Below are 18,103 nucleotides of genomic sequence, written 5' to 3'. Positions count from 1 at the left end.
TTTGACATTCTCCTAAAATATATGTCAAGCTTTTTGTTTCGTGAATTAATAAAATATGCATCCAAATCCTCAAAACAACATACAGATTAGTGGCTCTTCATTTTCAAAGTTTTGTCTGTAAACCTATTAGTCGCTCAATTTGTTAAAGCAAATCAGTTAAGTTAATGGTAAAGTTTTAATTACAGTAGTCTTGAACAATGAAGAATTAAAAAAAAAATCAAAGTCTAAATATCTGAATCGAGCCGAAATAACCAAACACAAACTACAAATATATGAACTCGACCCAATATGTAAAAATATCTGAATGGTTTCTAGACCCTAGACTTATGGTTTAGAGTTGAGGGAGAGTATATATATATATATATATATATATATAAATTTAGGATTCTAATAAATATATATATAAATACTTAAAAAATATAATAAAAAAAATTAAAAATTAATTTCAAACATAATTTTTGAAATTTTGAAAAAAAAAAATCAAACAGAAATTTTGAAAAAAATTCAAAAAAATAATTATAAGAAAGTTCGATTGAAAATTATAATTCGAAAACATAAAAAAAAGAATTAAATATTTTAATTATTTATTATTATTATTATTTTATTTAAGTACTGATTTATTATATATATAGAGAGAACAAGGGTATAAAAGTCTTTTGCCACTTAATGAAGAAAATATTTTTGAAAATGTTCATTTAGTGGTGATAAAGATGAAAAGTAGTACCATGAAAGTGGTAAACATAAAATTCCTCCAACATCTCCCTTTAGTGGTATGTTTGAAAATGACCATTTAAATGTGGTAAAAATAAAATTTCCCCTTATTTAAATATATATGAATAAATATAAAATTATATAAAAGTTCATTTATCTTTTTAATATAAATCTGAAAAATTCAGCATAATGTAGTAAAATAAGATATATGATTAATCAACTTAGTTATACTAAAATATTTATATTAAATTTAAAATATATAAATTTTATAATAAATAATATCTTATAAATTTGTATATATGTAAAAGTAATTTATTTAAAACAAAATAACAATATATAACAAATAAATAAATATGTATATTTAATAATACAATATAGTAATTTTATATATATAGTAAATAAATTAGATATAATAAATTCAGTGTAAGAAACTATATTCTGAAAATTAATCAATATTATATATAATTAGTTAATCGGATAACAAGATCTACTTGGTGTTTAAAAATAATCTTTATATATAAAGATATGTTTCTCTCCTTTTTAAGCATGCCACATGGGATTCCATGTCATAAACTCAGAGCATCAGAAGCTGACACGTGGCCAGTTCTTTTCGCGTTTTCTTTCTTTCGTTTAGTTCTTAGGCCGTAACGATAATGTTTCTTCTTCTTCTTTTATGGGCTTTTAATGAGTTGTTGCTTTGTGACCTACAAATAATATTAATTGGGCTTCACATAAAATACAAAAATATATCTCAATTTTTATTTGTCTTCTTCGATAGTCTCCACTGCAGATTCTAGGGTTAACGTATCTGCTTACGTCAGGCTACCATGGAGGTTCTAGAGTGTTGTCCGAGACAAATATTCGTTTGGATACTTTGTGTCGATTGCCGTTCCTGTAGTTTCGGTTGCGATTCATCTCCTCTGATTCGTTACGGGATGAGGTGAATCATCGCCATTAACATCTTTGTTAACTCTTTGGACCCACGCAAACCACGATTAGTCATTCATTGCTCCTTATCTCCCTCACAGTCGGTGTAATCTTGATATATAAAGGTTTAGACCTTATGCCTTGAACAACATCCTCACCATTCCTAATACTAGAAAAACTTCCTTTAGTACAATGGCTAATTCATTTGTTGTGTTTGCTGATTTTAAATTGCTGACAATATGTTGTTAGAGATGGGAAGATCGTTACTTTCTTCTAAATCATTGGGATCTTCGCAAACCGATCGACCCGGAATGGCAACCTTTTCCCATCTGCTTGCGGCGTTGAAGGCAGGACGTTGTAACACCACCGTCAAAGTTCGGTATCTTTATCGACATGCTCCTCCTATTACCTGTGACTAGAAAACTTACTTATTAAAGCATTCCATGCAATCTTCACACATGCAAAGAGGTGGAACTGCGACTAAAAAAGGGTAAGCTTTCCTACCATAGTACCATGAGAACCATATCCTCAATTCTGTTGAGACAAACCAGTAATCTTATTTTCATCAAACTGGCTAAAGAAACAGTATTTCTTTCTGATTTGAAGACGGGATAATGCTCCTCCACCGTTCAAGTGTGATTGCTCCGTTTTTGGGAGGCCGGGAACGTCAGACGCGGTATTGAACTCATGGAATGGATGCCCACAGGTTTGTTCTGATCCTCCGTTTGATTTCATAGCTTGAAATTTTTTTAGTTATATTTTTTTACATTTCCGTTAAGTTGAATTTTTATTACCAAGTGTTCCTGATTAGATCTTCACTGACTTCTGTTTAGGTTTAACGTCAGTGAAGGTTTTGAAAATCTCACAGCTATGGATCTTCATCAGTAATTGTATGTCTATGTCGTTTAGCGTTGTTTGGTTTTCAATTCATCTTCTCTTAGGCGTTAAAACTTGCATTGATTCATGTCATTAACGAAGTCTTGGCTATTTCAACCCACTGAACCACGATAGCTCATTCAGTGACTCTTATCCCTCATCAATCAGTAAATCTCCACTTATAAAAAAGTAAGCCTCATCCCTTGAAAATCATCTTCACATTCCAATAGCAATAGAAATTTCTCAATATATTTTTTTTTATATGGATTGACACCGACTAGGGTGTTTTGAAAAGGTTAGTGGAGGAGACGGTGGTGGTGGTAGCCAATATCATGACGGCACTGAAACTGATAGGAAGAAGAAACGTTACCATCGTCATACCGCTCAACATATTCAACGACTTGAATCGTATTTTCTTCTCTCTCTTTTTTTTTTTTTTTTTTTGATTCAGACACTCTTATAATGGTTTGAATCTCTTGCAGGAGTTTCAAGGAATGTCCTCATCCAGATGATAAGCAGATGAACCAACTTAGCAGAGAATTGGGTTTGGCTCCAAGACAAATCAAGTTCTGTTCCAGAACAGAAGAACTCAGCTTAAGGTTATGTGTCTTAATCTCTCTCCCTTTTGTGTGTTTAAAATGTTGTCTGAATAAGTTGATACTGTTTCTGTAGGCCCAACATGAGAGAGCAGATAACAATGCACTAAAGGCAGAGAACGACAAGATTCGATGTGAGAACATAGCCATTAGAGAAACACTCAAGCATGCTATATGCCTTAACTGTGGAGGTCCTCCCGTTAGTGAAGATCCTTACTTCGATGAGCATAAGCTCCGGATTGAAATGCACATCTTAGAGACGAGGTTTTGTTTATCGATTATGGTTTAATCATTCAAGCCCCCTCCTCATTTCTGAATCTGATCTTTATTGCGCAGCTTGAAAGTATGTCAACGGTTGCATGAAAGTACATGGGAAGACCAATCTCCTCCCTTCTCTCAACGCTACACCCAATGCACATCTCACCGTTGGATCTGTCCATGACTGGTGCTTCACTGGATTTTGATCTTCTTCCAGGGAGTTCTATGCATTCTCAGCCTAATAATTTGGCTACTATATCAGACATGGACAAGCCTCTTATGAACGACATTGCTTTGACTGCGATGGAAGAACTGCGATGGAAGAACTGCTTAGTCTTTTTTTAACACAAACGAACCTCTCTGGACAAGAGCTGATGGCGGCGGCGGTAGAAGCGTTCTAAACTTGATGCTCAGGTTTATGTGTTTGCAGAGTTTGACTATGAAACCGGTGCTGGTCAATGCTTCCTCAGTAAGTAAGATGCTCAAATAATAGTGTGTTAGTTACGATCATGAAAAGCAACAAAATCATGGTCTTTTAGATTCTCAATGGTGCATGTATGATAGTATTTAAGTTCAGAAGATTATACAGAGACTGTCTCAGATTTTTGAAGAATTATACAATCAGTTTATGGTTACATGGTGTGAACCTCTCGCACTAATTATATATTTGTCCTTCAGGCTCACTTGCACCCTCTAATCCCTTCTGTCACTATTATTTGTTGTTCAATGTATAGATAAAAGGTCATGGTTATTTTCATGAACTTTAAATAAATTCAGTCATGATAGCTTGACCATTAAGTATATGAATAGGCTACTAGATTTTTCTTCAAGGTTGTTTTGAATGAATGAATCAAAGACATAAGAAAATGAAAATTGTATTCATTGGAGCACATGAATACATTAATTAATAGCATTCAGAATTAACTACATGAATCATAAAAAATGTTACGCAAATCATAAATGAAATTAACCTTTAGTTTTTTTTTTTTATCATTTGTGAATGGTGTTACCCATTTTTTGTTTACAAAACCCATTTTACAATATCATAAATTTCATGCTACAATAATTTTTTTTCTCATCTATATAAATAAATTAAACAAAATATTATAAATACTGAAACTCTTCAAAAAAACATATTTTAAATATAATGATAAATACAATACAATGTATAATGAAGTAATATATATATATCTATATATAAAGAAAATAATAAAGAAAATAATTTACTAAATTAAATCACTTAAACTTAGCACAAATAAATTAAATAATTTTATTCATTTACAAAAAACTACAAAATATTCAATCAAAACTGTAAAAATTAAGAAACTAATAGAAAAAAAAATAAAACTAAACTATTTATGTAATAGTAAACAAAGACGTAGATTACATATGCATCAAAGATATCTGCTTTACACCTATGAAACGACCTTAACGAATTAAAATATTTGAAACAGAATTTTATAGTTATATATTTAAGTGTTAATTTAGAATATAAACAATTAGATTTATAATTTCACTATTTTACTCGGTTCTTATAAATTATTTCTAGCCTAACATTTACCGTAACGAAATGCAATCATGTTGACCCAATATTCATACAAATGATAATCAAGAGAACCACAAACTTATTCTTAAGAACTTAAAATATAGTAAACCACAGTTAACCAACCAATTTTGGATTCAAAATAATCAAAAACCATAAAAGGAGAGCACCACATACACCTCATTCACTCAATATAATAATGTTATACGTCGTAATCTATTAATATAGACACAAACATCAAACTCAAATATAACTAATCTTAACATATATAATCCTTCAACACCCTAACATTCTCAAAAACTATAAACATTATTATATACTTCTCTTATCAAAAGTTTACAAAACACACACACAAAAAAAAAATACAATTTCATCACCTATATAAAGCACAAAGAAAATTCTAAAAAAGCATGAATTATTCTAGGGATGACTTGAAGTTTTGAGTCATATTCGCAAAAAGAAAACCTTTAATAAGTTAGTTTAATAAAGAATATTATAAAACTAAACATTTGAAGCTAAAATAAATATTAAAATATAATGTTATTTATCAAGAACAGTGAAGGTTATTGTCATTGTAACTCAAAACAAAAATATTTATTATAATAATCTCATACTTCTTTCATTATTTGTTTGTTTATAATATTTTTTAATTTATAATAATTTTTAAATACTTCATGAATTAATATAAATAATTTTTATTATAACTTCCCGTCCGTAGGGCGGGCCGACCCTAGTAATATATACAAGACAAAGAAATCTGTACTTTTGAGTAGTAACTACCCGTATTAAGTTTGTATGATATCTAACTATATATATATATATATATGATAAATAGATTATTCTTTCTTTGCACTGTCAGAAACAGTAATTTTAAGAAAATGTATTAAAAAGTACAACAAAATTCAAAAAAAAAAAACAAAAAGAGAAATAATCTATGTTTTATTTGTTAATAAATCAAATACAAAGTTAAGAAATTTATTCTATTTACTGTCAATGTTAAATTAGGAAAAAACATTGACAACAAAGTAAAATAATAACATTTTCATGATTTTTTTCTAAAATATGAAATAAATCTATGTTCTGTAAACTAATGGACCACATGTCACTACTACAATCTAATAAAAAGCTTGTTAATAATATAATTTTAAGGTTATTGTATCCGGATAATTATCAAAAAATTAAAAAATGTCACATATTGTTTTTTTTTTTAAATCAACCGTAACTCCAAAACCAATATAAAATTAAATGATAACTCAGTATAAACATAACGTAATCTCATTATAAATTAGATGACTTCAATTAAACAAACAGATTAAAATATTTACACCGCAAAAATAAAAACATTAGATAGCTTCATTATAACCATAACAAAAAGCTTATTGAGAAATTTAATCAACCTCATTGAGACTGACACTGAATCTAATTCCAAATTTAACATAAAATACAAAAAAAATAGTTACAAAATAATGACTAATGCATAACAGAAAACTAATCTCTTCAAATATAAACGAAAAAAAAAATGTTAAAACCATTTTTTTTAATAAATACAAAAAAAACGCGCGAAGCGTGGATTAACCCCTAGTAAAATAGGAAAAACTAACAGCTTTTCTGATTAATATTCCACACCATGTTGGATCTATAAACATCCATCTACCATTTGTTCTTCTTCCTTTTCTCTCTCTCAAGAACAAGAGTTTTTTTTTGTTTCTTTCTGGTCCAACTTGTGTAGATTTCTAGGTATGTCAGAGATCACAAGGCTGATGCAAGAAGAGGTGACGTTAGGTGAGGTTTCAGACATGAGAGAGGGTGAATTTTCGGACGACAAACTCGTGTTAGATATATCTCGGAAAAGGAAGAGATCAGAAGAAAAAGAAGAAGAAGTTGTGCAGAAAGATAAAGACGTATTCAAAACACCGGAGAATAGAATCTCTGAGGTCAGAGAATGCCCACCGGCGCCAACGAAAGGAGGTAAGAAATCTTCAGTGATGCACAGAGGTAAAACAATGTCGTGCCGGAGAAGATTGAGTTTCCCACTGGAATATACCGTCAGCTCGACTATAACGGATTTAGAGTGGACAATAATTAAAAGAGAGAGATATTAACATTAGTTTTTATGATTTATTATGGCCATTTTTAGATCAGGTTTGGAATATGATCTGAACGTCCTTTTCGCATATAGACCAAAAACAAATTCTTGATTAAATTGGTATTTTGTTTTTAAGAATTCTTGATTCTTGAATATAGTTTTCTTTTTCGAGATGGTGATGATTTGTCCATTTTTATTTTTTTTATTTTTGATGTTGACGATTTTTTAATGTATGTTAATTCTTTCTTTAAGATAGTTTACAACCATCTAATTGATCAAGTATATTATAAGTATTTTGTTTTTAAGAGTTCTTGATTCTTTTTTTTAAGAGTTCTTGAGTATAGATTTCTGCTTCGAGATGATGATTATTTGTCCTTCAATTTTTTTTCTTCCTTCTGGTATTTGCCGTTTTTCAAAAATATATGTATGTTGTCTTTTCTTTGTATATTTACAATTTTTTTTTTTTTAACAACCATCTAATTGCTCAAATATGTTTTGCATTATCTACTAAGACACGAATTACTCGTATGACATTTCAACGTAAGTGAAGTGTACATTCAGCTAGCTAGCATTAGTTAACCATGGAACAAAACCAGTAGCCTTGTGTTACCGTACGCTACATTACATATTTGCTGACAGCATACACTCGCAATGAACGAAGATGATACAGCATATAGAATTTTATGAACGTTTTAAGAGGTCCAGGCCTTACTTAAGTTGCTTCGAATACTATAAAGTTGGAACATCCAATGCTAACTTTATCAGCAAAAGCCTGTGGCGTAAACACTCAACCGTCTCATGCCTTAAGCTCTTTTTTTTTTTGTAAAATCTCATGCCTTAAGCTTCTTATTTTTTTCTTATGGATCTTGAATTTTTTTTTTGTTTAGTATTTTCTTTTTAGGTTTGTTTCTATCTTTTTGTTACCGTTTCGTTTCGTCTAGTCTCTGTGTTACTCTCTTTCTTTTATGTAGCCTTCGGTTTTGTTGGCATGTCACATCATTTGTTAATTAATTGACCATTTATTAATTTGATTGGAGCTTAAATGAAACGTTATGTTATCTGCGATTACGCGGAAATAAATATTTGTAAATTTTAAATATAATGTAAGTATGTAACATGTTTATATTTTAATTATCGTTTTTAATTTTTAAAACTAAATTTATGTTTTGTTATATATTTTCTCTACAATTAATTTTAATATAATTAAGATTGTTTCATAATTATTTATATAATATTATATGTATAATAGGAATATTATACATATTATAATATTTTTTCTAGAAAAATGATTTTCACAATTACATTCATTCAAAATAATAAAAATATTTTAGTTCACCCTAATGATTTTTAATTCTGAATATATAAAATATTAACCCAAACATTTTTAAGAAATAAATATAATTATCAGTAATTTATAAATTCTGATAAAGTGATTTTATAAGCAAGAATAAATGATTTTATAAGTTCTAATAAATCATTATAAATAGTTTTTTATTCTTGTAAATGATTTTAAATCATTTGTGGGTTTACAAAACATCAATAAGTATTCATTATTCATTATATCTGAATATTATATTTTATATAAGAAAATAAAGCTATTATAATAATCATTTAAAATATATTTTATAGTTTATAAATTTATAAATAATAAAAATGAATTAATGAAACATTAAATACTGTTTAGATTCAATGCGTATGTTCCAAGAACAATAACCAAATTGATTCATGTTGATCATTTACATTCTAATTAAGTAATAAAGTGATGCTATAAAAAAAAAGAAACATTAAATACTGTTTACACAATTTCTTGAAGTTAGTTATCATAAATAGAATTTATAATATTGCATGGATTGTTTGAAAACTGATATTAAGTGTTTTAGAGTTAAATTTTATTAAAAATCTGATTTAAAAAAAAAAATAAAAATCTCAATTAATCAAATTATATAGAAGGGCTCATATAAATAACTGACTCTATTTGGGCTTGCATAAAGGCCCAGCAAATCCTAGGGTTTTCCGTATGTATATAAAAGGAGTTTTTCTCTAAACTGATCGTTGTTTTTGCAGCGGCTGGAGGTCGATTCGAGAAGAAGGTAGCCTCTCTTTTGTTAACACAATCGATTTCTTTCAATCGAAACTGATCTTTGAATCGCTTTTGAGCTCATTGCAGAGAAAACAATGGCAACACCACAAGTGAAGACTGGTTTGTTCGTTGGTCTGAACAAAGGACACGTCGTCACCAGACGCGAGTTGGCTCCTCGTCCTAACTCTCGCAAAGGGGTAATTGATCTCTCGCTTCACTCTGTTGCTTAGACAAACAAGTATGTCTGTTTGAAAGATTTTCTCATTTCATGTTCTTCGTACAGAAATGAGCTGAGAGCTTATTTAATTCTTGAGCCTGTCATGTCATATAGTTTAGAGCTTGAATCTACACCTTATCTTAGTTAGGGTCTGTAGACAAATTGCTTAGCTAGGACTTTTGTCGGTTCGATAATTTTATGTTTTGTCTTCTTACGGTAATGAACTGGGAGCTTACTTTCTTTCTTGAACTTGAAAGAATGTTGTAGTCTACTTAATGCTGAGTTCAGAGCCGAGTAATGGTGTTTGTTTTTAGGCAATGTCGTGTTTGTTGACATTATTGTTTTGGAATGCTGTGTATTGTAGAAAACGAGCAAGAGGACATTGTTCATCAGATCACTGATCAGGGAAGTTGCTGGATTTGCTCCTTACGAGAAGAGAATCACTGAGCTTCTCAAGGTTGGTAAAGACAAGAGGGCTCTTAAGGTTGCTAAGAGGAAGTTGGGCACCCACAAGAGAGCCAAGCGAAAGAGAGAGGAGATGTCTAGTGTTCTCCGCAAGATGAGGTATATGATTTGTCTGTTTTGAATTGTCTTTTTATTACTCTCAACATGTTATTTTGCTTAGAAAGAGTGTTTCTATGGTGTTGTAAGGCTTACTGAACTTTGGTTTCTCTCTTGCAGGTCTGGTGGAGGTGCTACTACTGAGAAGAAGAAATAAACACCTTAGTCTTCTGTTTTTCGGGAGCTTTGTTATGTTTGGAACTCAAGTTTTGGTTCGCTCTTGCAAATCAGCTTTATGCTCTAAAAACCATTTTGTGTTTGTGTTTTGTTAGGAATATCGATCAAACGTTGTTTCACTCTGTTCCGTTTTCTCATTAAGCTTCTCAAACTCTCCTACTTTACATTCTTGAGCCATTATTCTTAAGTAGTCTTGATAACCGTATCCCGATAACAACCAATACTTCTTTACTCTACACATGGTACTATAGGGCTCTGGGCCTGCCTATGCCCAAATAGATGAACAATGTCTTAAAAGTACCAAATTCATGTAAGATTATATTCAACTATGTTATGTTGCCTGCTCAAACTCTATACTAAAATTTAATATAGGGCAATTGTCAATAATAGCACATTTTGAAGTTTATGTCTCAAAAATAGCACTAGGAGAAAGTCACAAAAATCACATTTATTAAAGAGTAAAATATCCCTAATACCCTTGGTTTAAAATTAAATAAATAAATAAAATAAAAAAAAAATAAAAATAAATAAAATAAAAAAGAATTTTTTTTATATTTTCAGATTATATGTTTTCAGATTCGAAATTTTTATAATTTTTTTTTTGAAATTTTTTTTTTGAATTTTTTTTTATTTTTTTCAAATTTTCTTTTTATAATTTAAAAATACTTTTTGAAACTGTTTTTAAAATTTTTATTTTAGTATTTATTTTTTATAAAATTTTAAACCCTAATTCCAAAACTCCACCCCTTAACTCTAAACCCTAAGGTTTGGATTAATTAATCCAAGAGGTATAAGTGTATATTTACCTTTTTAATAAAACTTATTTTTGTGACTTTGAACCTTGCTACTTTAGTGATATCCTATTCTTTTTCTCTTTTATTTACTCTCTTTTACTCTGGTGTATCCACAATCACACTCTTCTTGTAACATTTAACAGTGAAAAAATAATCAAAAATGAATGACAAGCCGCACACATACTGACAAAAAAACAAATATGTCGCCTGATGGGCTTTGCACACGCGTCCCAAATCGCGTCAAACTGACATCTTAAGATATAAATTCTCGTCCCACATTGATTCTCTGCTTCTGTCGTTCTAAATGTTTCATCGTCGCATGTAAGAAAATCCAGCCGTCGTCTCAGTTCTATAGATTAAATTTTGGCTCATTTGGGTAAATAACCAAAACAAAAATGTTAATTAGGTAATTGGACATTGTTTTTATTAACTGGCGAACCGTGTGAACGACATGATTGAAATTACAGTAGTAACCTCACGTACGTATTGGAAACTATTTCCCTTTCCCCGTAGCCGGTTTTCTTGTCTCTTTTTGATAATATACACGACTGTTTGACACTGACTGATAAAAAAAATAGATCAATTTACGTATTGTAAAACATGAGGCTCATAAAACATCTTATTATTTATCAATCTTCGTCACGCTCGAAGTTGGAGCTCTCCTCCACGCAATCCACCGCGGAAGCTCTGAAATCGCCCTGCTCAGCTAATAAACCAAAACATAATTAACCTAAACCTAATTAACCAAAACCTAATCTCTTTGCTGCCGCCTCCTCCTTCCTCCTTTGCCTCTCTTCTCGATGTCTTCCTCTGTTCTGTCTCCATCCCCAGCACCAGATACCGATGACGACGGGACGAGTTTGAGACCGGTGGTGACAGGGGCAAGCTCGAGACCGGTGGTGACGTGGGTAAGCTCGAGACCGGTGACGATGGGTCGAGACGGATACGAGCTCGAGACGTCTCTTCTTGCTCACGACAACCACTGTTACCAAGAACAAAAAATCAGAGTAAAAAGAGAGAGAGAGAGAGAGAGAGAGAGAGAGAGAGAGAGAGAGAGAGAGAGAGAGAGAGAGAGAGAGAGAGAGAGAGAGAGAGAGAGAGAGAGAGAGAGAGAGAGAGATGACCATTACATATGTCTCTCATCTCCATGGACGCACGCTTTGCCTCCTCCAATTCCAAAACAAACAAAATCAGTGAGTGAGAGAGAGAGATAAAATGATCAATTATATGTTTAGGGAAGAAGCAATGATCAAATGAGGAAGAAGGGTGAAAAAAAGATAAAGAGAGAGATATATGAAAGATATATTACGAAAATAGGGATATTCTCGGTATTAAGAGAAAGTGAACAGGCTCATGTCCGTTTCCTTAATTAAATAAAGTAGCATAGTCATCTAGTGCAAAAACCCTTAAATTTTCATCTAATTATTTAAAATCTTTTGAACAAAAATATTTGCAATCTAATACCCAAAACGAAAAAAACACTAAGTAGATCTTTATAAATACAGGAATTTTACAGTTAATCAAACATTCAAGCGCGCGCAATAAACTTTCTCTGAGATGTAGTTTTTCCTATTCTGGTTTAGAACAGAGGTTAAGCTGGAGATGTACAATTAGCTATGGTGAGAACTTTCGGAATTAACTCTGTAGTTATTATTTCAAGATTAGTTTCTGGCTAAATAATTAATATCTATATAAATGATAGGAGGAGCCAAGTTGGTGGCACTTGCCCCCATGAAAATTTCAAATTCTTTATAACATGTATGAACTTTTTTTTTTGTCTGGTTAATTATGCTATTACAAATTATGAGAAATTTTACGTAGATGATATTACAACCGATAATTCTACCTGTCTTATGAGGATTCACGCCTGACTGCATCATCCTGAGTAGCCCTATGAAATCTGTCTTATGAGAATTCACACCTGACTGCATCACCCTGAGTAGCCCTATGAAATTCATTCCTGACGGTACTCCTAATAGAACTTTAGTCTTGTTTTCTATGTTTATATTTGATTTGCCCCCTACTAAAATTATCTTTTAACCTTATGTTTATATTTTATTTGCCCCCAACAAATTAAAATCTTACATCCGCCACTCGTTGATTAGCTCGTTAAATATTCATATTATATCATTTGCCTATTTAGTTCATACTTCATTGTCTTTCAATTATATTTTATTCAAAGTCGAGAGTGGAGAAGAGAGCAAACTAGGAAGAAACCTTTTGACCCAAAAAAACCTTTTGACCAAAGTGGTGTTTTGTTTTTGGGAATTTCCGTTAAAACACTGTAAAATTTAATGATTAACAACGCAAGTATATTAGTGAGAAACAAAACTGACTCATTCAACATACCATGATTTAAATAAGACTGACACTGAGACTTGATGGTAGTAATCAAACTCGAAAGATAACAAAGGAACAACATGCCAAAAAGAACAAAGGAACATACTCAGACACACCCAATAACATGGCAAAAAGAACAAAGGAACCATAGATCGAGAACAAGGGAAATCTTAAACAACCTAAACTAAACAAAAAACGTACAACAAGACAAAATTAACCTAATAATTAGTAACTAGGGTTTTTCATCAATAAGTACCCTCTAGTTCTTTCTTTTTTTGGCTGAACTCAACTAGATGAGCCGAAAGTAGAAAGATCAATCCAGGAAGAGCAATTACCATTGACATTAACCCATTTGTAAGGATTATCTTCACCTTTAACGGAAGAAAACTGCGACGCCAAAGCAGATGAGATCGACGCAGAAGTTATCCTCGGCGATTCAAAAGGGTAAAACCCATTTGAAGATGGATCAGCACAGCTCATAAGCGAGCCACCTCAAGCTCCCATGTGGACTGACCTCAAGTCTTGACTCAATCCTCCATAGTTCAATAAACTCATGTTGCTATCTGTTTTTGTATTATCTAAGAGATCTCCTAGATGATGATTATAATTAGGATTCATTACCCTCCCTGGATATAAAATCTGGCTCAAGATGCTCTCATGGTTTCCTCCGTAGTTCGAGGAGAGAATGGCGCTGATTGTGGATGCATTCCCCGAGGCTGCCGAGGTGAAACTTGTGTTGTTGCTAGTGGCGGTGCTGTTGTTGTTGCTACTGCTTTTAGTATGCCTGTTTCTCCGGTAGCCACCACCGACTGGAACGTTGCGGAGGGAACCGCCACGTGTCCAGTATCTCCGACAGCTTTTGCAGAAGTGGCGTGGCTGAGTGAGGCTGTAGTTGTTGAAGTAACAGAACTTGGTGTTGGTGGATTCGCATCTTGGACATTTCAGTGCCGCTTCTGGCATGGCTACGTTTGCTTGTCTTGCTCTGTCTACCATCGATCCTGGTCGGATCGAGCCGCTGCCTCCGCTACTATTGGACTGTGGCTGAGGAAAAACACCATGACCCCCTGTATCTGAGGCTCCTGCGCCACCCTGGTTATGATTGCTCGGAGGAGCCTACAATAATATAACAAAAAAGTAAGAGGAATTATTGAAAGTGAACAAGCATATTCAAGAACATGCTAAGCAAGAAGAATATTTATGATTACTACTCTTTTTATTTTGACTCAAAAAAGGTTAACCATACTGATTCCTAATTAAGCAAGAATATTTGTTGTGTGTGGTTTATTTTGCTTGCTTTGAATTAAGAATTTTCTTGTTAGTTCGATTCGCAAATTACAACATGTAAATTCATAAGCAATAATAATATTGTATCTCCTATTTAAGAAGGTTGTATATATCGATGGAATACTAAAGAACTTACTTGTTGCCAGTTGGATGAATCAAGATAAGCTTGGATGGAGGAGAAAACCATGGTTGTACTCTCCTTTTTTATTCTTCAAAATTCTTAAAGTAATCTATTCTTTCTTTTTGCTTGTGGGAGATATAGGAACTAGATCTAGTAGAGGAATCAGATCAAGGATAAAAAGAAAGAAAATGAAGGAAGAGAGGAGAAGGTTGAGTGTGAGAATGAAGATGGTTAAAATTTAGAGTGGACGAGCCCTTATATAAACTTATGTACATACATGTGCATATATATGTGTATACAATATTTTGTATGAGGATATAAGAAAATAATTTTTATATGTAATTATTAGGGTTTGTGTTCCAAATGGGGTGGGACTGACGTGATTCTTTTTGATTTCTTGGTTTAGTTAGGATTTGAAATCTTATTAATAGTTTCACATATATGTATATAAGTATATTTTTGAAGTACATAAAAAGCTTTTCATTTTTTGTCTTGTAATCCACACATTTAGACCGAGATTTACAGATCAAAATCAGCATTATCTGACTCGTGATTGTTTTATTGATATTTACTTTTCATATTATAAATACAAGTATTTTCTTCACAAAAGATTGGATGCTTACGAAAATTGTTGTTATAAATCCATTACAACAAGGAAAAAGTATTTTGTTATTCATCAGAATACCATTCAAAGACAATGATGTAACCGAAATGGATGAAGTCCCTAAGTAAAATTGTAAAGTTAACCCTTGTCCCTTAAAATAATTGACCACGATTTGTATTTGTCTAAAGATTGATTCAACTAAAAGAAACGAAATATCTCTCGCTAAGAGTGATTACACAGTTAATTTATGTGTAGACTGATCCGAATAGAATATATGGAGTGAATTTAGGAGACAAAGGTACTATGTAGACCGCACTTCTAGGTGTTACATAATGATTATAATAGGATCGTTGATCATATAATGATTTAGTCTAGTTATTTAACAAAAAAAAAAACTGTAAAAGAGATTGAAAATAGGAAAAGTAGGTAAATTGGGTGCTTTGGTCGTTGGACGACAGCCGAAGCATCGTGACCGGTCCATCATGTTCCCTTGCTTTGCATTTTTTTCTCTGCATGGCAAATATATATCCCTCTCGTAGATGTGATTGATTCTCACGCTACCTCGAACCGCGTGACTCTTGGTCTCTCCATCTCCCTATACGTTGAGGTCTGGACCTTCGGTTCACTTTCCAAGGTTTCTTTTCTAAGACCATCTCCAATGTATTTTGCTATTTTCACCTCTAAAATAGGGGAACTCTATAATAGAGGTGAAATATGCTCCAATGTATTCCCCTAAAATAGCAATCTCTAAAATATAGAGTAAAAAATAGAGGAATGCTATTTCTTCCTCTATAAATAGAGGAAAAAATAGAGATCTCTATTATAGAGGAAGAAATAGAGGTGGGTTGGAACAATTTCACCTCTAAATGCTATTATAGAGGTGAAAATAGCAATGGGTTGGAGATGCTCTAAGTTTGTACCTACCACGCAAAAACATTCCTCACATACTTCGATAGATTTTATACAGTTACAGATCGCCTAGTAAAACTACAAACGAACAAACATAAACTAATTTGCAGATTTGAAACATTCGTTCAAATCTGAGCTGTCACAAAGAAAACTAATAATTTGGTAAAAGCCATTTTAGATGTATGTAAAATAGACAAATAATTCAATGACATTGATTTTAGATTTTATGTAAAATACACATATCGTTCAATGGCTTTGGTAAAGCGATTTGATGATGTAAAATAGACAAACTTCGTTTAAATGTATGTTAAATAGACAAATAATTCAATGGCATTGATTTTAAATTTTATGTAAAATACACATATAGTTCAATGGCTTTGATTTTGCAATCTTAGGATCACAAAATAGAATAGCTATTACGTACCACCATTTTTACCAACTCAATTTTTTAATCACTATCTATTTATGTGCTATCAAGTATACTGTATACATGTATATATAATATGTTGTTCATCAATACTCAAGAGTTAGTAGACAACAAAGAACTATTTACATTGCTTAGTCCTGAAATTCTCATGATCAAGAAGCCTAACCACGAGCTTCTCAAACGTCTTCCAGCTTACTGTTGGCTAAACAACCTCCAGGGCCTCTTCAACCCCCCAATCCACCTTCGGCAATTATATGTGCGCTTAGGATAAGAGTGAACAAGCAATGAGATTAAGTGTTATACCCATACATTTTTTGAATAAAACAGGCAAAGATCTTCGTTCTTTAGCCCAAAAGACATCAGATTTCTTCAAATAGTAAAAGTCATGATATATATGATATTGGTCCCTTGCTCTTCGGTTCAGTGGCAGATCCAGCAGAAAATTTATGTGGGGTCACAATATAAATAAAATGTGTAAATTTGAAAAAGATATTATAAGGGGTCATTGGGTAGTGATAGAACCTAATATTTTATAGGTTCATTACTACACTTTCTTATCACTGAGCCATAATTGAGCCACAATTGATTAACAAACATTAGGACATAGGACATGATTAACCCCAGTTTTTTAGTCGGGGTTGTTAACTCATGATTTAATATTTTTTTTGTTTTTTTTTTTGCTTTTTACACTTTTCGGCTAAGAGACGGCTCTTATATATTTTATTTAAAAGACGGTTCTTAAGTTTTCTTAGTTAAAATCTAAAAAAACTAAGAACCGTTTCTTAGCTAAAGCTAAGAATCCCAGTTAAGAGACCGGAGTTAATTATGATCTTAGTTTACAAACTGAAACTTATACTATTTAATATTTTTGTGGTGTCAATTGACCCCTGCAACCTTTCAAGTGGGTCCGTTCCTACTTTGCCTCCTACAAATTTTACAGTAAGAGCTGTTATGCAAGAAGCCTGACACAAATAATCTGTTGTTGAATATAAAAAGGAGAACATGGTAGCGAGACAAGTATGAAAAAACATGCAAAATATTTGAAAACCCAAAATGGGTCAAAATCATGCTTGGCCTTCAACAATTATGGGCTGGAAGCGAAAACTAAAATTTGGTCTGGTTACATAAAAAATAATGGAAATGGTAATAAGTAATACTCGAACTCAACACCACAAATATATTAATACTACTAGCTATGTATACGGACTACTCTATTAAAGATTTTGTGTATTACCAGGCCGAAATGTTTGATATTCTAAGAAGGACGAGAACGAGAAGCACATGCTTTCTTTGCTTGTGTTCAGGCCGGTACTGGCCAAAAGTATAATTTTTTGAACTGTATGGCATGAATAAGTCGGAAGCCAAAACCAAACATTTAGACACACTCTTATGCTTTACCTTCAAAAGTTCAGTGGTCAGAGGTTCAGTGCTCTGCAAACGTTTTCAGGGGTAATTTTTTTTCAAATGATCTCTTTAGTATGTTCACAGAAAACTAAAATGGTAGACATAGTGACTATGTTTAATTGAAATCTAAAAAGAGAATCCAAGCTAAAATCTAGAAAAACAAAAATATATACAATCAAAACTCTTTA

The 18,103-nt window shown here is 32.0% G+C and overlaps 1 protein-coding gene, 1 long non-coding RNA gene and 1 pseudogene across 8 annotated transcripts; 2 read left to right on the top strand and 1 right to left on the bottom strand.

The window, feature by feature from the left end:
• Positions 1-1,336: 1,336 nt before the first annotated feature.
• LOC125606834 lies at positions 1,337-4,051 on the top strand. Of its 7 annotated transcripts, none has more exons than XR_007338055.1 (9): positions 1,340-1,763; positions 1,888-2,128; positions 2,245-2,344; positions 2,472-2,528; positions 2,617-2,703; positions 2,796-2,922; positions 3,007-3,113; positions 3,187-3,374; positions 3,447-4,051. It is a non-coding gene; the product is annotated as an uncharacterized LOC125606834 (long non-coding RNA). The 7 variants fall into 7 exon arrangements; XR_007338057.1 differs by having other exon boundaries at positions 1,341-1,763; positions 2,997-3,113; XR_007338054.1 differs by having other exon boundaries at positions 1,337-1,763; positions 2,219-2,344; positions 2,796-3,113.
• A 4,949-nt stretch (positions 4,052-9,000) lies between these two features.
• On the top strand, positions 9,001-10,196 carry LOC106392890 (60S ribosomal protein L36-2). The gene is made up of 4 exons (XM_013833665.3): positions 9,001-9,087; positions 9,165-9,274; positions 9,659-9,858; positions 9,976-10,196. The coding sequence occupies exons 2-4, from the start codon at positions 9,173-9,175 to the stop codon at positions 10,010-10,012; spliced, it is 339 nt and encodes a 112-aa protein (XP_013689119.1). The 5' UTR covers positions 9,001-9,087; positions 9,165-9,172; the 3' UTR covers positions 10,013-10,196.
• Positions 10,197-11,224: 1,028 nt separating this feature from the next.
• Positions 11,225-15,761, bottom strand: LOC106392882 (annotated as a pseudogene).
• Positions 15,762-18,103: the final 2,342 nt, after the last annotated feature.

This window comes from Brassica napus, chromosome A3 (genome assembly GCF_020379485.1).
Source record: "Brassica napus cultivar Da-Ae chromosome A3, Da-Ae, whole genome shotgun sequence".
Taxonomy (NCBI): Eukaryota; Viridiplantae; Streptophyta; class Magnoliopsida; order Brassicales; family Brassicaceae; genus Brassica; species Brassica napus.
This window is presented reverse-complemented; position numbering and strand designations above follow the sequence as displayed.

What these genes read in the sequence shown, in the direction of transcription:
- LOC106392890 (XM_013833665.3), top strand. Translation starts at nt 9,173, where the DNA reads ATGGCAACACCACAAGTGAAGACTGGTTTGTTCGTTGGTCTGAACAAA. An exon ending in GTCCTAACTCTCGCAAAGGG is followed by an intron (nt 9,275 to 9,658) that starts GTAATTGATCTC and finishes TGTGTATTGTAG; the next exon opens with AAAACGAGCAAGAGGACATT. An exon ending in AGTGTTCTCCGCAAGATGAG is followed by an intron (nt 9,859 to 9,975) that starts GTATATGATTTG and finishes TCTCTCTTGCAG; the next exon opens with GTCTGGTGGAGGTGCTACTA.